The following is a 24,169-nucleotide window of genomic DNA, read 5'->3' on the forward strand; positions in this document are numbered from 1 at the left end:
AGTCATTGATAGGATGGAGACAAGATATTTCCCTATCTATTGTTGTGTGATCTTTACAGGTCTCTTCCAAGTACTGTTTTATTTTGTAATAATTGTTTGTTATTCCTGTATTCAATATTTTGAAGAGAAATTCTGAAGATAGCTGGTGAGTTGAATCATATTGTTGAACTCAGTTCAATGGGATATTTTAGTTTGGCCTCACCTTCAACATTGTCATACACATATGTATTGGTGTAAATAGAATCTCAAATAGACAAAGGTCAAAGGGAACAAATTCTAGTCTTCCTTTACATGCATACTCAAGCCCAGTCTTTGTCCCAAAGCCCCAAACTTCAATCATTGTGTCCTCCATCCTAGAGCTTTTTCTTAAATGTTGTCCCATTTATAATATAAATTATGCACTCTGTTTCACAAGCAAGAAGCTTTGTCAGAAAAAAAAAATTTCTCAATTTGTTGTTTTGAAGAAAATGCTTTTAGTATTTTGATGAGGGGCCGTAAAGCATGATCTATCTGAAAGTTAAGTAATAGGACTTTATCCCATATACCAGTTAATTCAGTCTTAAAATGCTCACCGTGACCATACAGATTAGGCACTAGCAGATACTCCATGATATAATGTGAATGCTCTGTTTCTGAGTCATGCTTACATTGTGAGACAAAAGGAAAAAAAATTCACAACTGGCTAGAATATATGAGGGGGTACTTGAAAAACAAAGTTTAAACATACTGTGTTTTAAAGCAAAAGGCAGATATGGGTTTAAAAAGATATAGAAAGAGAAGCATAATGAAACATGTCACCTTTCACGAAAATTACAGCCCTCAACATATAATCTTCTGGAATTAAATATTAATATAAAGCAATAAGGAATCTCTTTTGGAAACTAGGGGAGGATTGTCATCTGTAGGAAATGAACAAATATTTTCAACAAGGTGACCATTAGCAATTAAAAAATTATAGTAAACAGTGACAAACCAAAGGCTCCCCCATCATCACAGCATTTAGCTAATGGCATCCTTGATAAATACTTTAGAATTTCAAAAATGTCCTTTCTGTAGAAACAACTGCTTCTCCTTATTATGACAGCTTAACTCACAGATAATATAAAGACTCCCAGTTTCATACTCTGGGCATCACACAGTAACTAGAAGCAATGATGACTATCTGAGTTCATACTCAGAGAGGTACTTACGGTCATTGCAGAGTGGCCCACTGAAGGAGGTCATACTACAGTCACAGCTGAAGCCATCCCATTGCTGCAAGCACACGCCTTGATTAGAACAGGAGTCCTCTTGGCAGGTTGTGCTGGGTCCTGCAAAAATAATCCAAAAGAAACTTGGGTTCTTTAAAAAACATCCACAAGTGCTTTATACATGAGTTAGGTCACATATAGTAGTTGCCAACACCTCAAATTACATGACCAAACCAGTTTTGAAAGTTCTAGTTCACACACCTGAATTAGCAACAGAGAAGCTGTAATACGAAGGCTTTCTGAAGTTTCAAATATAGGACAAAATACATTATAATAGTAAACTAAACCAACAAATAGTAAAAACAAGCACATAGCTTCTAGTATGATCATGGTAGCAAGTGATCTCATTCCATCATCAGTAATTCTCTATCACCATTTGAATTTTAGAAAAATGCATGGATCTCCTTAACTTCTGACCAATGAATAGAGACACCATGAGAAATGGAGATAATAGCTTCATGAAATTGAGATAAAGATTGGCAAAGTAACTGAAAAGAGTTATGCAAAAATGTCCTAGAAGTTTCCCTGCACAAACTATGGATAAAGTTATGATTGTTGGGTGTTTTGGATAGGTATGTTGGCAAGTATCAAATCACATGCTTTAACAATTTCATGCAGTTAAACATAAAATGAAAAAGTTTGTATAAATGACATGCCCCCATTTAACATACGAGTAAAAAGAATTCTAGTCTATTTCTAAAGAATCATAACTAGAACACTGAAAAACAAAGAACTAAAAAAGAAAAAAAAAGATGATCAAAGCACTAGAGGCAATCACTATACAAACATATTCAAGACTGAAAGCCTTTATACAAACTATGCTATAAAATGAGGTTTCTTGCACAACATTCAAGAAGGGGAAAAATCAAATCTGAACCCAAACAACAGTTACTGAAAAATGTAAAAAAAATGTTATTTTGGGGTTTCCACTGTGTATTATGGGGTTTCAGTCTTGTTTTTTACACACAGGGCTATCTACCTTGCAAGTCAGCTTTCATCAATGCAACTTTGTCAGCAAAATTAAAAAAAAAAAGCAAAATATATTAAATGTTAGTAAGCAATACCAAAATGGGGCAAACACAGAACGTTCAGATTCAAAAAGCATGCTGCTATAAAGGGGGAGAAAAAATGCTATGTAGAGCAAACAAATTAATACTAACAGCCATAAATCTTAAGAGAAGCAAAAATGAGAAAGCAGTAATTTATTAGAATTTTACTATATATGTATATATATAATGGTTAATTGAGCTGATGACATGTAATGAAAGAAATTAAAAGAGCGTTTGTATTTTTCGTCTCTTGGATAGATATGAATGCATTACCAAAGTGATCATATTGCTTATTTGGAGCATGTGGCACCATTTATCATGTACAGATACAGTGTAGACCATGGTCATTAGCAGACCAATTATCCCTTTCTATTTCTCTTTCCCTCTACATCTTTTTTTATCTTGCAATTGCAATTAGGGCTTGAAACTGTAATGCCAGCCATTCACTGCCAACAGTTGGACTTCAGAGTGACACCAAACTATCAAAATGTACTATATATATCATTTGGGGTGGATGAGAGAGGTAAAGGATGGGAGAAGCAGACTACATACAATATCATTCCACTTACAAAAAAAATCCCTCTACAAGTTTCAATGTGGAGTGTTTGTCTGTTCTTACCAGGCTGGGCATATACCACTTAAGGATTTCAGAGTTATGTCAGCAATTTCCCCACCTTCGTAATTCCCTTCAACTCTTCTCAACTGCCCTGTGAATATTTATTACAATAGAATCTCACTAATAAGGACTACCTTAGGGAAGGTAAAAAAGGGGATGCACTCCATCGAAACAGCTTTAGGGTAGAACACAAAAGATGGTTCCTAGTCAACACAATTTTATAGGTTTTATGAAAATATAAAAATTATACCAACCCAATTAGATTCTATTAACACTGAGAGCCTTTGAGGTAACTGCTTTAGTGAATAAATGAGAATTACCTGTAATTAGCCTTTGTGTAAATTGACATTTTCGTAAAATGTCTTTTTAAACATGCTCATTACAATGGTATTTCTATTACAATTTTCTCAGTAAAGTTATCCCTCCTAGAGAGTTATTGAATTTAGCCTAACCTCTGAGTTTTCACAAATTTAGAAACCATAACATTATAAGAACTAATTATATAGTAACAGCAATGATAGGTATACTAATGGTAATGATAATAATAGTTGTTGTTATCAATAATAATAATCTCCCAGGCCTGGAAGCCCTGAAAGAATGTAGCAGTTTTTCTCACCTATCTTATCACAGAACTAAGAACCACTAAATTGCTTAGTTTTTGTTATTTCTCCAATCTATGAGGTGTAAGTGGTCTAATGATCTTTATCCCATGGCATTAGAGACTGAAAATAATTAGTTTGTTAAAAACAAAACAGACAGGGCAACAAACAACTCTTAAAGCAACACTCCTTAGCACATTCTCCCCTGGGATAAGCTCAGGAGCAGGGAGTGGGGGTGGGGGTGGGTGGGAGGGTTGGGGCTGTTTATAAATATGTCACTGGTCCCTTACTTGCCCAGCAGAAGATAAGAGCAGGAACAGGAACTGATGAAGAGCCAGATAATGGTTTTTACTTTTATTTTTGTAAAAATTATCAGAAATACAGTTTCAACATAATGCTAAATTCTAGAAATGGTAAAACTACAACCCTAAAACACGAATGTGCCCGTATTGTAGAGCAGCAACTTAGAGTACCTGCCAAATCTTTATGTGAGCATAAAGACATGCTTTATTATTATTATTTTTTCATTATCACAACACTCTTTTTATATTCAGGTATTACAAGAGAATTCATGCCTATGCCTGACAAGACACATTTTTCAAAATACTCACCTTCTAGAACAATATTTAAACATTGACAGGCATTTGCACAAGACAAAGCCCTGAATTTATTTTCCCTTTAGTTATGTAATGTTCCTTTTATTTTATCACTGAATAAAATTGGGAACAAGCCACAAGGACATTTGTATTAAGTAGTTAAGTATAAGGATATGTCTGAAAAAGAAAAGAAGTGAAGGTAAAACTAAAATCTCTGGAAACCAAAGAAGCAAGAGAGGAAAGTGTTTTGATGCCTGGACTTTCAAGTACGGCAAACTTGGGTTCAAAGCTTCCATCATTCACGTACTAGCTGTGTGACCTTAAGAAGGTCACCTTACATCTCTGAGGCTCGATTTACTCATCTAAAAAAAAGTCAGCACTACCTAATTTACAGAGTGTTGAGGAATAAATGAAAAACCGTATGTAAACTTATTGTCATTGGTGCTAAATCAATGGTAGCTTTAATAATTATTTCTGTAGCTTATTATAATAGTTATGGTGCTGAATGCTACGAGACTATGCATTAGTGTCTGAATTAATTTTCCCCCTTTGACTTTATGTACAAAAGTTATCTTGACTCAGTACTGAGCTTAACTGAGCCTGATTATTGGTGGATTATCAGTATCTATTTTCTCTTATGCAAGCAGGAAAATGCCACCCGACCAGTAATTTTCAAAGTGTGGTCCTTGGAACAACAGTATCAGCATCGTTGTAGTAACATGTTAGAAACGTAAATCCTAGGGTCCTGCTGAATCAGCAATCCTGGGGGTAGTGTTCCATAATTTGGGTTTTAACAATTCTCCAGGTGATTCTGGTACTGGTTCAAGTTTGGGAAACATTCATCTGAAGGGATTTGGACAAGGCAAGTTTCCTCCCCTAGTCAGCGTGTTCTATAAATAAAAGCCACTATTACCCAATGCAATTAGTTAACAGTGGCAGGAAGCAAGTGTTTATTAGGAAAGACCAAAAACTTTTTAAATGAAAGGGGCTGAGAGATTTGTGGGTCTTGTTGGATAGAGTGATGGAAAAGCTTAGAAGATATTATTTGGTTATTGTCACATTCATACTATTTGTGTTAATGTGAAAGTTAAGTGATTCCAATGTGATTTGGATTTAAATTTCCATGAGACAACTATCCTTAGAATTCATCAAGGATCTAGAGTTTGATCACTAATCCTAAAAACATGTGTATCTCATCAATTACACCTCTGACAGGTATATCTGAGATTATTCCTAATAGAACAGGAATACTCAGAAATTAAAAATTGGTAATCTTGATGTTGGAATAAAAGCATCAGAGAAGTGTCAAGGCAGAGAGGCAGGGTAATATTCTAAAAATAAAGGAAAAAGGAGGGTAAAAAAGAATAAAGATTATTAAAACTCAGATATTAAAGCATCCTAGATAAGTTAAGGTAGGAAACAACGTCATAATCTACTGAATGATTTTTTAAAGATTTTATTTATTTATTTGAGATACAGAAAGAGTGAGTGCAAGCATGAGCAGAGGAGGAAGGGCAGAGGGTGAGGGAGAAGCATGCTCTCAGCTGAGCAGGGAGCCCAACGTCAGGCTTGATCCCAGAACCCCGGAATTCGACCTGAGCCTAAGGCAGATGCTTAACCGACTGAGCTACTCAGCACCTCTCTACTGAATGATTTCAAATGTTCAAATAGTAGTTTGTTACCCAAGAGGATATATAATCATCTTACCTAAGTTATTTAGTAATTATGTTAGAAAGTAAAACCAAGTATCATTTATACAAATAATCTTTTCTCAGTACAGCTTCCCCTCATTAGTTTTCCCTTCTATACACCCACACACATCATGTATGTACCCGTGGTGGAGGGTCAAATGTGTGTGTTTGGTTTTTCATCTTGTAGGTATTTAGCTGTGAATGTTTCTGTCTGCTCCTAACATCTCTTTGTAGGTAAGAAGTCATTTACCAAGCAACTTGTAGAAAGGCCTTTTTTGAAAAAAACAAATACTTCAGGAGTTTGTAGCACTTTTTTTTTTTTTTTTTTTTAATGTATATACGCTCTCTGGTTAGATCACCTCTAAGAATCCAAGTTGTGAACCACATTCTTATATCCACCCAGTAGAAGGAATTATTCACTTAATGATCTTGTTTCCTTTAGGAAACAGAGAAAACAGTTTCTCTGTTTTACAAGTGTTATAACAAAATTTGAAATAAAAAAAAATAAATATAGCAATAACATTAAAAAATTCAACAAAGGAAAAAAAAATTCAACAAAGGCTTCTATTAAATAGCATTATCTTCCTGCAGTATTAAAATACAGTTTGAATTTCACCTGTCTTTCCAGGGAAATATATATGGCAGAGATAAAAAAAAAATGTATTTTCATATTAAAAAAAAACCTTCACGTACTTAGGTAATTGCTAAATCTAATGGCATTATTTTGGCCAAGAAGAGATGATTCATAATCTCCTGGGGGAAAGGAATTCACATGTCTTTCTTTGCCTCTCCCATATGAAATTTCCTTATGAATCTAAAATTTTCAAAATAGCCCAACTGTTTTCAACATTAAAGGAGAAGCAGCAACACATCCAGAGCCCCAAAATTCAGGATAATGTGATTAAATTACATTTATGGAGGGAGAATTGGCTCAAATAATCTGAGGTGTTGAAATGAAAATTATCTAAAATGAAAGTGGCAATCAAAAAGTACTCCTACAGATCTTAGTCTGATAGAGAGCACAAAAGAACAGAAAGATACTTGAGCACATTTCTCAAGTAAAGAATATTAAGTCTTGGATAATAGAAGAAACCAATTTTTGTTAAAACAAACTGATGATATACAGAAGAAACTCTTGTGCCAGGTGGATACAAGCCAAATAGTGATGTGACAATGGGTATCTGAATTTTATTCTCCTGTTACATCTTGCTGAATGTAGATTGGAAAAAACAAAAAACAAAAAACAGTCTCAAGTTTATTGACATTTGCTGTAGCAAATACATTTTTTTTTGTTTAAATAGGTTATCTATTTAATGTTATAAAGCCAGCATTGCAGAACACACTAGCTAGGTGAACTACAGACTATAAAGGAGTAGAAAATAACAAGATGCATACACAGAGCTCCCCACCTTACAGAAGGCCTTAGTGTAGGTTTGCAAACCTACAGAAAATTTAAGATTTATGGGATGAAACATGAAAAGTGAAAAAAATAAGGATTTCTAAACCCTATGTGGGAGTTTGAATAGTTGGCAGAAATAAATTTTGCTGACTAGAGACATTTGTTCTTATTTATGGGTACAATTAGAATTACTTAGAGTTTGATAACAAAGATCTAGTACCTTCACATCCTCTCTCAATCTGTCCATTGCAGAAGAGAGCATCTGAGATGAGGTCTGGAAGTCGTCCATTTAAATCAACTGATGCCAGGCAGCCTTGAAAGCCCTCCTTGGCATGGACAAGTTTCGGCAAAGATTTGTATGTTTCTTTAGCCACTCCTCCTATATACAAGTCACCTGTGGGAAGATCAAAGTTTTGGTTATAAAAGTAACTCATCATTCCTTTAAACATACAGTAGGACGCGAAGAAGATAGTTTGGTTCATATTTCATTAAATTAATTTAAAAAGTCAACTTATAACTAGAGATTTTCCTAAAAATATAAAATAATAGAAGTGTGTGAGGAATATATTAGCACTCAAAGACATTTCTAGAAGCTATTTTTCACAGAAAATTGATTAAGCTCAATATAGTGTAGCCAAGTGGAAGGAATATGGGCCATGGAGTTGCATATCCTTGCACTGATACTGGAGCTTGGTTATTTATCAACTCTGTGACTTTTACCGTCTTTTTTTTGTTGTTTGTTTGTTTCTCTGATCATTAGAAACCTCATTTCTAAAATACAAAGTATAAAATGTCATCCATAGGTTCTCCTGAGAATTGAGATAAAATAAAGAAACTATCCACCACAGTAAAAATATGAAGAGATACTCAAGTCAACCTTCTGCTTAGAGAACTCTGGATCTTTCAGTTAATCAGAAGCTCAACCAATCCTCTCTAGAGTCCACGATTACCTTTTCTACTAGGTGTAAGCCCATTATCCTTACTTGTACCTACTGAATTCACTGACTGACTTGCGTAAGAGTCTGCATGTATCTGAATATTACATCTTTTTTCAGGTATTTCTTTTTTAGGTGAAGTTATACCAGGGATCTGTTAACAAGTTATCATTTTTTTTCTAATTTTATTGCAGTTTGTTTTTTAAAGATTTTATTTATTTATTCATGAGAGACATACACAGAGAGAGGAAGAGACATAGGTAGAGAGAGAAGCAGGCTCCATGCAGGGAGCCTGATGTGGGACTCGATCCCGGGACTCCAGGATCACATCCTGAGCCAAAGACAGACGATCAACCACTGAGCCACCCAGGCATCCCTTATTGTAGTTTCTAATGGAACACTGTGCTCTGCTTTGTCATTTCATGCCTCTAGGTTTGAAATTTCCCAACTTTATGGGCCACTACTTAAAAAGAGAAATTGCAATCCATGTTTGACTATGTTTTGTTTCCTATCAAAATTATCAACCATATTTATAGGACACTGAAAAGATATAACTCACTGACTTTAATAAACATTTAATCAATGAAGAAGATATGGAGGGTGACGCCAACATTCCATAAAATATGTTCCTATTTAAAAGTTCTGCTAACATACTCAATTGAACCATTTACTTTTCCAACTTTTCATTGTCAGTTGAATTTTCTCTATGACATTAACCCTCCTAACTTTTATGCCACCTGATGCCTTCTCCCTGATGCAACATGAAACTCCTACATTCCTAATGGTTCTGGGTCCCTCTGTGTTGTCTTCATGGGGCCTGGGATAAAGGAGAACTGATACCCAGGTGAATGCTCATGCTGTTTGTTGAGTCATGAGTAATAAAGTCCTTGGTCTCTGACCCAGAAAGTTTGTGTCTTCTGTCAGCATCTGTGAAACAGTAATAAGCTAACAAACTAGATTGTAAGTAGGCTGAACTCAAACTACAGATATAGCAGTCCTGAATTGCACTGAGGAGTAAATTGTACTTGCTTAAAGTCACCTAGCCCTAGAAGCTGAGGACTTAGGTCCTTGATATATTAACTAAAGCTCTAAGTATTACATTTAGATGTCACTGATTCTGTAGGATTTGTATGGAATGTATTTACTTCCCCTTCATTTTAAATAAAACATCTTTTGACTACTTGCCATATTCTTAATATTAAAGAATTAGCATGGTTTTCATCTGAAATGGGATACTATTTTTGAAAAATCTTATTTTTTCTACCATATTTCATTTATCTCCATGGTCTTTCCTTTCACTTAAATTTAAAATCATTGTGTTTTAGTTATCTCAGAGAAAGGATAATAATCAGAAACAAAAGATAGCAAGTTATCTTTCTACGTGTAAGTCTTAAAAGCCAAGACTCTTAAAAGGAGTGAAAGAGAGAATATATAGGCAATTACATGAGAAGAATAAAGCTTCCCTGACTGTCATGTAGGCAAGCAGGAGAGAAAACTGGAGGAAAAGAAATGTGAACATAGTCATTGAAGAATACCAAAAAGAGGACATAGTGCTCTAATTTAAGGGCTGAGCCCTGGTGGAGGTCAAAGCTTTAGATAAGTTTAGAGAATGGTATCGATTTGTGTGCACTTCCTCAAGAGAACCCAGAGGCAACAGTGAAATCCTTGAGAAAAGATGACTGCCTAGTAGATTTAGACATGCTAGGAACTTAGGCAGCCTCACAGAACTTCCCATATTCTAACTGTGGTGTGGGAGCAACACAATTCCCAGAGTTTCATAGAAATAAACAGAAAAAGAATGACCTTAATGGGTCATGGACACGAGAATGAAGATGCTGGCAATTCAGTGAGCACCTGAGCTATGAATATAGAATATTCGAGACCAGCTTCTATGTAATCTTTATCTCCCAAAAGATTCATACAGTGAAGTCCCCCTACCCCAAATAATTTAGACACAATCTCAGGGAAATAAGGGAACTAAAATTGCCTGAGATTACATTTTCACTAACTCAAAGAATCAGAACCCAAACTGGAAACCATGGTGAGTTATAGAAAAATAGAGAGATACCTTTCTTGCACATCTGAGATTCTGGGCAGAGATCTACACTGTTACATGCCACATATCAATGCAAGGAGATACTCCCTACATTGATTTGTTGAGCTAAATTCGTTAGAAAACTTCAGCTCTCCTCTAGGCCTAATGAATGGAGTTTAGAAAACAGAAGGGAGGTAAATGAAGAATTCTCAGCACTGCTTTGGGCTTTTCAGAGGTAGAACTTACACGAAAAATTATGTATGGGACACTATGCATTTGCTAGCTATCCTTCCTCTTTCCAATTGCAATCTCCTGCAAGAGACAGACTGGATCTCTCTGTTTCCCCTTCTCCCACAGTGCCTCATAATGGGCTATGAGCCCAGTGCGCACTCAATACACATTGTCAGCCACCTGATGGATTGAGGTCACAGTAGAAAAGAATCAAGAGAGAAAGAATGCTAAGGCAACACATGGCGAGAGAGCTAATTCTAAAATGCACTTACTTCCTTTCCCCGCTTCCTGCCACAATCCTATTTTTTTCCTCTTGGCAAACATATGTGCCTGAACAACTTTTTTGAGATTACTGAAAAGAAGTAGTAATCTCTCCCTTGTGTTATTAAAGAGCAGAACATATTGATTCAAGTAGTGTAGGATACAAGCCTCAATCATATACTAAGGTGGATGAGATTGGATTTATAAGTAGGGAATGCATTCTCATCTTCATTACTGAAGCTGCACTTAGCACCACCACTTAATACTGTCTTTATAAACTCTTCATATAGTAGATAGTGGTCTAAAGTCCCCTGGTGCGTTGCCCTATGAAGAGAATAAAGGAAACCCTTAAGTGGCCTGAGCCCCACGTAGCATTAGCACTTCATCAAAGATGCAGCTTCTCCTTTTGATCCTCAAGGTGATGGAAGTTAAAATGACCCATTAGCACTAATGGGATCTTGCAGGCAAAATCCTGGGCATGGGAAGCAGGATACACTTTTTAATGACCCTGTGTATGAACAAAAGCCAGGATGGACATCTAATAAGGGACAGGTTCCTACAGACTTGAAGCCAGCCTGTTACCCATTCTTCAAGCTGATAAAGGGTTGATTTTTACTCATATCCTTTAAGTAGGCCATGTATGCAATTGACAAGGCAATGAAGGAACTGGGGCACTTTTAGCAGAAGATGCTGAGAACATGCATAAACCCAGACAACCTCGAACATTTGGAAATTATTTCCTTAAAAAATCTCAATATACCCTCATTTTTAGCACTAGTAAAAAATATATAAATATATTTTATTCTCTCTCTCTCTCTCTCTCTCCAGGGTGTTACTTGTGGACTGATCTGAGGTGACAACACAGGTATCCACACTCCAGTAGTTGTGCAGTAATGAGTAGGAACTAGCACATAGGCTTTTTCCTTGTATTTGGCTATAAGCCTTGGCTCTGCCACTTAACTTGTTATCTTAGTGCAGATTCATTAAGTTATATAACTTCTTCAAGAGCCAGATTCTTCTGGAACAGCCAGGTGGCTCAGGGGTTGAGTATCGGCCTTTGACTCATGGGATGATCCCGGAGTCCCAGGCTCAAGTCCCACATCGGGCTCTCCCCGGGGAGCCCGCCTTTCCCTCTGCCTGTGTCTCTGCCTCTCTCTCTGTATCTTTCATGAATAAATAGACAAAATCTTTTAAAAAGTCAGATTCTTCATATGTGAAATGGGTTCTTCATATGTGAAATGCCTACCTCTCAAGGTTGTGAGGATTTCAGAAAAGGTAAGGAAGTGGTGGGTATTGAGCATCCACTCAATACACAATGGCTACTGTGTGTGACTGTGTTGGTATGTTTGGTAAAGACTGCACATCTACAGTGTACTTCATTCTATGTTGATTATAGTGAGAGATACAGAAGAATGAGAACTCTAGGTTGTTTCCATGTTTCTGGTATAAATACAATGACAAAATGTCAAACTTATGTCTTATTTTATTTTATTTTATTTAGTTTACAGTCATTTGTATGCTTGACGTATGCCTTGAGCTGCGCTAGAAGTTCAAGAGGCTCCTTTGACATATTTAGTTACAGACCCAAAAGTGCTGAACTTGCTAACAAAAAGAGGACAATGACTTGATAAGTATCTTTTAATTTGATATAAACAGATTAGGAAACACAAGAATTCTATGAAGCCCGATATTTGATTCTCTTGAATCCAAAGATTCAAGCTAAATGTGCCTTATAAAATCAGAAAAATAGAAGGATTGTATGGACTTTGGTTGTAACATGGAGCATCATGGAAGTGTTTAGACCAGAATAAAGTATAGGGTACTCTACTCTCTAATAGCATAAATGTAGTGCCAGGCCTAGAGAAAAGCACAGATAAAATAAACACAGCATTCAAAAAAGTGTAAAATGCCAGACTTGGCCAGCAGGCAGGAGTTTCCAAAAGGGGCCATGATAAATGATGTTGGATAAGTAAAGTCAAAGTCTATTGAGAAACACAATAGAATTTATGACTATTGTTAAAAAAAAAGACAATAAGGAATCCAAAAATGTAAATCATGCAGGCTAGGAGACAACAGAATTTGAAGCAGCGATAATTTGGACAGAAGATAGGGAACTGCATTCAAGACTAAACATGTGGATTTGGGCAGGAGTGATCCATAGGGATCAGATGCTATGAATCAGGGTCTTAGGGAAGAGATGCTGAGGCTGGAATGTGCAGCTTGGAAGCCATCAACCAAAAGCAGGTAAATGAACTGGTGTAAGACTTTTCCTCTTTTGTTAAAAGAGAGAGCATAAGGCAATTAGAGCAAGGACTCCCAGTTCTGCCTTACAGCAGCAGAATGCAAGTGTCAAGGTATAATTAGCTCTTTGACTCAGCTTTCCTGTTTATTCATATGTATTTTTTTTTTTTTTTGGTGCTTCTTAAACATCTCACTTTCATTTTAATTAAAAAGAGCATACATTAAAAAGAATAAGTGCTTTGTAGATTTGGATGGCTAAAACTCTTGGGAAACTTAAGAAAGCTCTCACAATCTCTTATAAGTGGCATTTGGGGGGAAAAAAGCTGAAATAATACTCTCTGCTTTTCTTTCCTACTGGCTGAACTGGAGAAAGTACGATCCTGGAAGCTTTGCTTTGGCAGGATTGGACCTTGGACAGCAAATTGGGACACAAGTCTAATTTTCAATGTTTGTTATTGACAGGCTGGTAGAAAAACTGCAATCAGACTGGGCTAATTTCTGAGAGTTATTCTGCAGAAAAAGTGCTTTCCTTTACCCCAGGGAACAACTGAATTCTGCCTCCAAATTTGTATCATTATTTTTAATTTTAATCTTATGTTGCACATCCACAAATAAACATCCACAGGTCAGATCTTGACCATATACCTTAATATAGGCTTTTCCTTGGGAGACAAATTAAATCTAGACCTCTTTTTTTTTTTTTAATAGGTGTGCCCTGTTTGAAGAAAAATCATCTTTAATCCCCAGGGAACACTCATTTATTTGCTTTATGTTTTTTTCTAGGGAGAAAGCTGAAGCCACTATTTCCTCTCACTACTTAAATTTTGTTAAATTACTCAAAGTAAAAGCATGGGGAGTCATTAATACCTAATATATCTAGGCTTAAGAGTAAACAAGTGGAAACTTTTATAACAAATCACACATGGGATTGAACAAGCACCATCCAAAACCACATCTAAAATCAGAGGACACCAAATGTTCAATACTGAAATCAAAGTTGGCAATTCAAGTAGATGTTTTGTTCTGAGATACAAGATCTGTATCCTTCATAGGTCTCTTGAAAAAAAAAAAAAAAAGGTCAATTTCAGAAACTCTTTTCAGGGAAGATACTCAACGGTTTATTAGTTATCCCTTAACTTCACTATATCTTAGTCTTCCTGGCAGTTTCTTTAGGACTAAAGGTTTAGTCCCTTTAGAGGACTAAAATGTTTTAGTTCCTTTAGGACTAAAGGACCTTTAGGTTTAGTCCTAAAACAACCTCATTTTACTTTTGTAGTAAATACCCATAAACCAGTATCTTTAGGCTTACCCTGGCTTTCCAAGCTCAGCCTAAAATCAAGCCATCATCTCTCCCCTGCACTATGAAACTACTTCTAAACCTCCTTGTTCTACAGCAATCACATTTCTCAACTGCCTGCTACCCAAATTGGAATTTTAAAATCATTTTTAAACTGTATTCTGTATCTCACACAATTTAAATTATTGCCAAGAACTGATGACTCAGCTTTGCTGATACTTCAAACATTTGTCCCTCTGTTTTAATTTTTCTTTCCAGTTCTTGTCTACCTTTCTCCTTGTATACCTTTCATGACAGCGCCTGTTACCTGGTGTCCCTGCCACCTTCTATCCTCAAAGTATCAGTCTCTCCTCTGTGTTCTGATCACGCCAGTACTTCCCTCCATCTTCTAAACAAAGCCAGAGGCTCAGCAGTATTCAGATGTTTGTAACATTTTGAACCTCCTTTCTGACAATTACCATATTTTGTCCCAGTTTTCTATGCGAATATCTAATCTTTCCATTGTTTAATAAATTCCATGAAAAGTGATCATGAGCTAAGCATCTATATATTCTCATTTTCACTTAGTAATCACTGAATAACTGGATGAATGAATGGATTGGTGTGTTGCACTCACTAAATAGTCCCTTGAATAATAAAGACACAGTGAAGGTTTTATGAGTATAGCAGTCATATTTGTCTCTCATTCCCTCCACCTAATAATGAAGTTAATTTGGGGGAATTTTTCTTCTACTGACTCCTTTCTTGAACATAGAAGTGAAGCCATCCAACTCATTAAGAGAATTTTTTTCTTTTTCTTTTTTTTTTTTTTTTTTAGATTTTATTTATTTGACACAGATAGAAAGAGACAACACAGGTAGGCAGAGCAGCAGGCAGAGGGAGAGGGAGAAGGTTCTGTCTCTGGCCACTCTGTCATTCTCTATGTTGCTCCATAAAAAAAACAAAAAAAAAATGATATAATTCATGTGGCCTGCATAGGTGCACTTCACACTGTGGACATTTTACACTATTTCTCCAGACTCTTCTCTTCTGTCATCCTGTTGTCATCACAGAAAGGCAGGCACTTACTGTTTGTGGCCATAGAACAGTGCCAAGCTGACTTTAAGGACTCCTAATGCTCTATACTGGTAAATCTGTTAATCCCTATCTGCATTAACTAGTTTTCAGATGTCTCACTCTATGCAGTCCTTGGTTCACCACTCAAGGACTCCTAGGAGTAGAGTCTTTCTGGTCTGCTGCTACCATCTCTTAGCTCCTCACCAGCCACAAGTATTCCTGATCATACATCAGGCTTCCACATTATTGCTTTTGCTAGAAAGACTTCCAATTTCACAAAAAAACCACGGAGACAACTGAATTTAACCGTACAGAGCCCTGTCTGGGTGAGAGAGAGCCTCCTCACAGTTTTGAGTTCTTGGCAATCCGTGCCAAGCATCGCCATGGTCAAAACCAGAAAAGAGAGCATTGATTTTATGGTACAACAATGACTGGTGTTGGTGCAGTATTCTCAACTTTAGTGAACACTTGGGCATATACAATTTCATTTGATTTTTGTCTGTTGAGCTACAAAAAGAATAACAGTTATCTTGGAGACATGTCGCAGATGAAAAGACTGTGGCTCAAAGCTACGATGCCAGAAAATGGCAGGATCTGATTCCAAGGAGAGGGCCCCTGAAACAATGATGATTTTCACCTACCATGCCCTGGTCTATAGACTCCAAGTGGCCAGTGGCCAATTGGGATAGTTCCACTACTACCAAACACAGGAATGTTTTAGAGTATTTCGGCCAGTGGAGGAAAGTAAGGGTGATAAATGTTAGCAGGAGTCCATGCAAACTAACACAGATGCCCAGGACAATGGGAGACTCAGCTGCATGCTTAACTGAGTAATCTCATGAGGACAAAATCAATTTGTTTCCACATAAATATTAGGTATCAAAATTCTGACCAGTGGGTAGAATTCTTATGACTCCCCAATTTGATTTTTGGATATGGCAGCTATTTTTCAATTGCCTCCTACAAAGAGATTAAGTAGGACACCTGCATTCCTCGATAGCCTAACCTAATACTTGCATATGAACAGGTGGGGAGGGCTCTGATAAAGTTTATACTCAGACTTTAATGTTTTCCTGGAGCGAGCCTTAAGAGTTAATACTGACATTATGTTTATAAATATGACACATAATGCTTTCAACATTGTGAAATTTTTGTTTCTATCTGATATTTTCAAAATAAACTTTCCCAAAAAAAGAATTTTTTTTTTTAAAGTAGGATTATAAAACTTACAACATGAAGACAGATTCTGTTTGTGTGTTTGGCCAACAGACTGTGAGGGAAAGCTGGTGGGCATGCTAAATGGGAAATAATAAAATGAAATTGCTATGGAGGTGTGTGTAGCAATCCATCTTCTTTTAAACCTACTCTATGCCAGTGACACCATGGCAGATGGGGTACAAGTTCGGGCATATAAATTCATGCCAAGCTAACTTTGTCTCATGGCTTTGTAAATGTGCCTTTAGGTGAAAACACAGTTCAGATATTATCATTATTTTTCCTCGTTCCTTATCCGATTGACAGTCAGGGTGGATACCTTAGACATCCTTTAGCACCAGACAGCCCTGTCACCATTTCGTGTTTCATTTTTCACTCAGTGTGTGACACTCTCTGGGACTACACATGGCTTGCAGAGGTTCTCCATCACAAAAATAACGTTACACCTTAAGCATGCATAGAACCTCAGTTTGGGGGCTTTGCCACCTCCTATTCCATTTTGATCTTCATACCAATTCTTCACAACAGGCAGGAAGTTACTATTAACCCCACATGCAGGTAAGCAAACCACTCTTCTGAAAAGGTAAGTCAACTGCCCAAGGCAATTCAACGCGATGAGGAGAATTAAACTGGTACCCAAACCTCTAACTCCCAGGCTACCTCTTCTTCCACTACACTCCATTGCCTCCTCTTTTTGCTAAAAACCAGCTCAGTGACAGGAATAGAATAGGTGGAGGAGTTTAGAAATGACTATTCCTGAAATTAACAGAGACTTATAACTAAGGGACCAACAAGAAGACCTATGCAAATCTTATCTTTCCTAAAGTTTTGGGTAGTTCTGTATAGCAATTTGGCTTTCTTTCTTTTTCAAAATAACTTTCCTTAACTCAAAGAAATTTTCTTTTCCTATTTCAAAATAAAGGAACATTTATTTTGGGTGGGGAAGATCTAGTGCTCTACAGGGTAAATTTAGAAGAACAGCTCTTCCCCATAGTGGCCTGTTTAATGCAGGTCAGAAAAAAAAAATGGCACCTGTTCTCAAGTAAGATATACAGAATAAAGGAGAATAAAGCCACTAGTCATTTTTTGGATAGCAAGAGGGAATGAAAAATGATACAACATACACCAAAAAAAAAAAAAATCTTTTTGGACATTGCCAAAGTCTCCTAAAATATGTAAGCTTTATAGAGTCATATAAAACTTATTTTCTTCCTTAAGTATCTGAACTTTTCTATATTTTTTTTCAAAAAAGGGATTTTGGGGACTCCTGAGTGGCTCAGCGGTTGAGTGTCTGCCTTCGGCTCAGGGTGTGATCCTGGGGCTCAGGATCGAGTTCCTCATCGGGCTCCTTGCAGGGAGCCTGCTTCTCCCTATGTCTCTGCCTCTCTCTCTGGGTCTCTCATGAATAAATAAATGAAATATATATATAAAAAAAGAAGAGATTTCTCCTGTGCCTGAAAGATGGAATGTTCTCAAGTAGGCAATCAAATCCGCTGGAATCAAATAATTCCCTAGTGCATGTCCCAGAATACTTTGTTTTTCCAATATTTAAATTATTCTTAAGGAGAAATTTAAATACTTAACAGCAATGATCAAAAAGGGGAACAGAGAGGTATGAACAACCTTCCCTAAATGCTAGGAAAATTCTGGGACTTTAATAACAGAATGGATTGCAAATAGCTGACAGGTACCAGCTAAAGAGTGATTGATAGGCCAATGTCCAATCACCCAAACAAGTATTTAATTTGCTTGGGCCTGTTTTAAGTACCTATAAATGTAAATGGCCTATAGGATACATATTAAGAACACACGATTAAAATTGTTGGCTATAGTGCTTAAGAAAGACTTCAGAGGCTAAGGAGACAGAACCGATAGGTTCTATGCAAGCATATGGGTGGGAAGAACATGGGGAAAATCAAAGTAGAAATATCCAGTTCTCCTGTAATAACCACAAGTGAAATTTTTCAGCACTGCACAATGTAGTTATGTACAAGTCTGAAGTTTTATATGGAAGAGCAATTTTTTTTCTATTACATAACATTTCAACCCAAGATTTTAAAAAAAGTAGTATAGTTTCACTCTAGATATTCAGAAGAAATTACTTCTTACGTGTTGGTAAACATACAGAGTAATATTTAAATACTTCTACAGGGCAGCCCAGGGGGGCTCAGCCGTTTAGCACTGCCTTCAGCCAAGGGCGTGATCCTGGAGACCCGGGATCAAGTCCCATGTCGGGCTCCCTGCATGGAGCCTGCTTCTCCCTCTGCCTGTCTCTCTCTCTCTCTCTCTGTCTCTCATGAATAAATAAATAAAATCTTAAAAAAAGAATAATGATGATTTAAAAAGGTGTCAGATTTGGGGATCCCTGGGTGGCGCAGCGGTTTGGCGCCTGCCTTTGGCCCAGGGCGCGATCCCGGAGACCCGGGATCGAATCCCACGTCGGGCTCCCGGTGCATGGAGCCTGCTTCTCCCTCTGCCTGTGTCTCTGCCTCTCTCTCTCTCTCTCTCTGTGTGTGTGTGTGACTATCATAAATAAATAAAGAAAATTAAAAAAAAAATAAAAATAAAAAGGTGTCAGATTTTAGAAAGATGTTTAAGAGAGAGAGCTCTAGGTAGTAAGTTTACACCACTGCCTCCCACAAAGGGGGTACATCCTAGCCCCCACAGTAGAGAGGAGGCTCTTAGCTCTCCTAGAGAATCTGTGTTTCCCAAAGCTGGGGGGTGGGTAAACAGGACTGATGTCTGACTGGAGAGTTTTTTGTTTGTTTGTTTGTTTGTTTGTTTGTTTTTAAGATTTATTTATTTATGATAGACACACAGAGACAGAGAGAGAGAGAGAGAGGCAGAGACACAGGCAGAGGGAGAAGCAGGCTCCATGCCGGGAGCCCGATGTGGGACTTGATCCCAGGACTCCAGGATCACGCCCTGGGCCAAAGGCAGGCGCCAAACCGCTGAGCCACCCAGGGATCCCCTGACTGGAGAGTTTTAAACAGCCTGTGGCAGCAGGAGAGAAATGAGAGCAGTAGGAATAGGCTGTACCTCCAGGGGAAAGGGGCAAAGGAACATGGAAACTTCTCATGGACAGATGTAAACCCCGTGTGCAACAAGAACAGGCCAGGCAATGGAGCCAGGATAGATCTGGGAGTAAGAGCTTGCATGAAAGGAAAAGAAGATATGGCCACTCCACAGAGGTTGAGGCCAGGAGGTTCTGGAAGAGGGGCCCTGGATGAACCCAGACAAGCAACGCTAATGGGGGTGAAGTAAGGGCTACACCAGGCCAGGAGTCCAAAGGTCAGGAGCATGATGTCCCTAGTCTACAAGCTGTGAGGAGACAGCAATGGGAAGGGACAGAGCTGAACACGCCCCTTGTCCTGCCTATGACTGACAAAAGCAAGTGACAGCCCCAATTTTCAGCTCTGATTAATAAGTTAGATTGGCCATCTTTAAAAATTTCAAGTAAACATTATGTTTTATATGGGTACTGGGGTGGCTCAGATGGTTAAGTGTTTGGTTTTGGCTCAGGTCATGATCCCAGGGTCCTGGGATTGAGTCCCCACAAGGGGCTCCCTGCTTACTGGGGAGTCTGCTTAGGCTTCTCTGCCTTTGATCCTCCCCCTGCTTGTGCATGCTCACTCTCTCTCAAATAAACAAAATATTTTAAAATATAAATCTTAAAAAAAAACAAATGAAGACAGACTTCCTGACTGCAAAAAAATAAATAAAAATGTTTTATAATATAAAATTATTATATAGAATTGCTCTTTTTAAAAAGATTTTATTTATTTATTTACGAGAGAGGCAGAGACACAGGCAGAGGGAGAAGCAGGCTCCATGCAGGGAGCCAATGTGGGACTCGATCCCGGGACTCCAGGGTCATGCTCTGAGCCAAAGGCAGATGCTCAACCGCTGAACCACCCAGGTGTCCCTGATTGTAGAATTGTCTTAACAGTGAGCCCAGAGATTTCCTCTAAGCCTGTATATGGTACAGATCCTCATTTTGAAGTGATGGCTTGAGGTAAATAATAAATACTATTGTTGCTTGATTATATTTGAACATCATGCTTATTTAATTTAATGATTTTACTTTAAGCCCTTAACACAGTGTCTAACACTTAGGTACTCAATAAATGACATTATTTATTAAGTTACTAATTATGACATTGATGGCACTAATGAGGGCAGTTTATATATCTCCAAACAGAGAACAAAGACAAATGCCGGGCCAGTAGATAGTTTCTCTCACAAAAACACTCGGTTTTGCATATCGCCCTGTTGCGTCTATGATTCAAACTTGTGTCCTAGCAAAAGTACAAATTATCCTGTGGATGTCAAACTTTATAAATAGCAAAGTTCTGCTATGTTAGTAAATTAGTACAGGACCTTAAAGTGCTTGGAGAAGTCTTTTTACAGTCCCAGAGCTACAAGGGGAACTGATGGTGGGAAATGTAAGTAGTGTGTGTGATGAAGTGAGGGTGGGCAGGAACGGTGGGGGAGTCTCATGCAACCTGCCTGAGAATGTTAATAAGCAACCTCTAGAGAACCTGGAAAAAGTGGCCTAAATATTGTCAATGCCTGTCATATGCAGATGGGCCTTACTAGGTCCCCCTACCCCCCACCCCCAATTCCCCCATAAACCTTTGAGCTTCAAGGAGCACTTTGGCTGATCCTGGGCACTGTGGTGAGAATTGAGATCTCACGTGTAAAGTATTTATAATAGTGCATGGGATGTGATAAGCCCTCAAAAGTGGTTACAATAATTATTTATTTTTATTTTTTATTTATTTACGATAGTCAGAGAGAGAGAGAGAGAGAGAGAGAGGCAGAGACATAGGCAGAGAGAGAAGCAGGCTCCATGCACCGGGAGCCCGATGTGGGATTCGATCCCGGGTCTCCAGGATCGTGCCCTGGGCCAAAGGCAGGTGCCAAACCGCTGCGCCACCCAGGGATCCCGGTTACAATAATTATTATAACTATTCAATATTTAGTATCACTATAATTACTCTTTAGGTGAGATGTTCAACCTCCCTAAACCTTACTTTAGTTTTATCACCTGTAACTCAGAGCTTAGCACAGCAACCTCACCAGTGTGTTACGGAAATTAAAGAGATAATCTATGTAAACCTCTTAGCTAATGCTTAGCAAAGGGTACATGATGATTGAGAGAACAGTGATGTACCTTGCCTAAGGACACACATAAAATAAATAGTAGGGATGCTATTTCACCTAAGTCTGTCTGACCCCAAAGCCTGTGTCCTTAATTACAATGCTATATTGCTTCTTACTTATCCTCAAGAAAAACCACAATAATTAATTGCAAAGGTCAAGAAAGGGCCCCTTTTAAGGGCAGAAACAGAAAACCATATTACTGTGGCATTAACAAGAAAGCCTGATTGACCTAATGCAGTTCCAAAGTAGTACTGAAAGTACTCTCCAGTATGTCAAAATACCAGGTCAGCAGCAGCCCAGTGACATTAAAAATTGCTTTCCTACAAGAGTAAGGATGGCAGAAACGGATATGCAGCATCTCTACAGTAGTGGGAGCATACCCTAAGCCCATCTAACTCTGTGTAGTATATACAGTATATTCTGAATTTGAACTACGGCTCAAGAGGAATTGTTCGGGATCAAAAGGAGAAACTAGTTTTCCTCCGGCCCGCAGTAAAAGAGAGCTGGATCCGCATTATTATTAAACCCTAACTAAATGGAACAACCACTGAAAGTAACAGTGATATTTACTTTTGCGATCTATAACGAACAAATGTAATATTACCCACAAGTCAACCACGGCCTCTCTATCCTTTATAGATCCAGAGGAGCCTGTTTAAATCTTCCCAATTCCACAGAGGATAAAAATCTAGCATTCTCATTCCCTTGTGTTTCCCCAAAATCCAGTGAGCCCCTGACTTACGCTTCTGGCTTTCATATCTCATGTGCAGTCTCTGAACCCAGCTCAAAAGTCTCTCTCCACGCACAGGAAAATTTTGTCCACCCAAAATTCATTTATGAATTTAGTCATATGAACATTTTGGTGCTGTGTAAAGCCCGGTTTTCTACCATCTTGATGGTTATAGCCCCCATCCTCAACTCCTGCTCCAGAACAAGAGACACACCACCTTGATTTTTGTCTAGGAGCTTATAGATTACCTTTCAGAGCCCTCGATGACTCCACTTATACTCCCAGTCTGTCCAAATATTTCTTCAAACAAATCCAGAGAATTCATATTTGTACAGTATGACCTCGCCTCCTACCATACCCTCATCCTGGTCATAGGAAGGACATATGTTCCAATCAATTTCCAAGAATTTGACACTAGGACTCCTAAACTCAAGTGAGTCTCTCTTGAGTATTTGAATTGATCAGGGGTGAAAAGCCAGGTGTGAGGAGTTCTTTTTCCAATGCCTATGAAAGCAGGGGAAGCCAGTGTGCAGAGAGGGAAAACAATGAGGGCTTTTTGGGGAGCCAAGTGAAAGCAAGTCACAGCCCCAGCAGAGACCAAGAGAGTGCAGATGTTGACTTGTTGCTGACATGTTTCCCAAATGCGGCTCTCATGAGGTCCAGCCTTAAACTTCCTCTTTCTTGCCCTTGGGTTCCTTGAATGATGTACTTTGCATCCCTTCCCCCTTTTTCCACTGAAGTTAGTCTGAATGGGTTTATGCTTTTTGTACCCCCATAGACCTCTGAGTCAACTTTCAGAAAAAAAAAAAAAAAAAAAGAAAGAAAAAAAAGAAAAGAAAAGAAAGAGAAAAAGAAAAAGAGATTGGGCATGAAAACTCTGAAGACTCAAATATTTCTTCCATGAGTCAAGCTTGCTTGTTGGCAAACTTGCTTTCCCAGATGGCTCGGACACTGGGAACTCTTGACCAAGAAGCTCAACTTCAAAGAAGACATCCCTGCTTCATCTCAGGCATTCCGAAGACGGATGAACATTGAAGGCCTAGCTATAATTAGGTGAGGCCTGTGTGCAGCACCCCACTCTTAAGAACCCACCTCAGAACCTATAGGCACTTTCTCCTCCATAGCATAAATGTCACAGCTTTAAGAGCTCATCTTGTCTGATCACTGTCCTGTTGGGACATGGTAAATGGGCACCTTGTCTGAAAGGTGTGTGGGCACTGGATTCAGATTTCCAGGAGCCTATGTTTTCCTGTGGGAGGACTGGGAAGGCTATTTCTCCTGGAACATGACCTCCTCTCAGCTGTTCCAAGCGTACAAGCCAACAGTCTGTGGCTGTCAGAGCTCAGCTAGTTTCAGGGGTGAGCAGAAATCAGCATTAGGGCTTTAAGCATCTCTATCACCTGCCCTAAAGCAACTTCAAATTGAAAGGGTTGGGGCCCTTAAAGTTGCACCAGAAATAAGAAGACAATAGGTGACCCACACACCACCACCAGTCTTCATCTTAGCTCTATGGCCAACCACATAAAGTGTCTTCTCTAATAAATCCATAAAAGTTCTCAGTTTTCTTCTCAGCCTGTTGCTCCAAGCTTTTGCTTTCAGTCAACTGAGTTGCTGTAAGCAATAAAACTTGTCTTCCCTGCCCTACTGTAAAGAGTATAAAACTGGGAATTAGAAGCCCAGATCTGGAAACACTCATTATCTATATGGCGGTGCTGGCACATCTCCCCTGAGTAACCTGAGTAAAAGAGATGACTCAGGGCAGTTTGTCTCCAAGATTACTTTGAGCTCTGAGTCCCAATGAT

The 24,169-nt window shown here is 38.2% G+C and overlaps 1 protein-coding gene across 22 annotated transcripts in view; it reads right to left on the bottom strand.

The window, feature by feature from the left end:
• Nucleotides 1-24,169, bottom strand: part of NRXN1 (neurexin 1) — a 1,115,712-nt gene that overhangs the window by 541,624 nt on the left and 549,919 nt on the right. For 11 of the 22 annotated variants that reach the window (XM_049115892.1, XM_049115890.1, XM_049115886.1 and 8 more), the window contains 3 exons: nt 7,421-7,594; nt 2,230-2,256; nt 1,191-1,310 (listed from right to left, as the gene is read on the bottom strand). In XM_049115892.1, the coding sequence (XP_048971849.1) occupies nt 1,191-1,310; nt 2,230-2,256; nt 7,421-7,594 (321 nt within the window). The remainder of the gene's footprint in view (nt 1-1,190; nt 1,311-2,229; nt 2,257-7,420; nt 7,595-24,169) is intronic. The other 11 variants (XM_049115893.1, XM_035696144.2, XM_049115889.1 and 8 more) reach the window with 1 other exon arrangement.

The sequence above is a fragment of the Canis lupus genome, chromosome 10, assembly GCF_003254725.2.
Source record: "Canis lupus dingo isolate Sandy chromosome 10, ASM325472v2, whole genome shotgun sequence".
Classification (NCBI taxonomy): domain Eukaryota; kingdom Metazoa; phylum Chordata; class Mammalia; order Carnivora; family Canidae; genus Canis; species Canis lupus.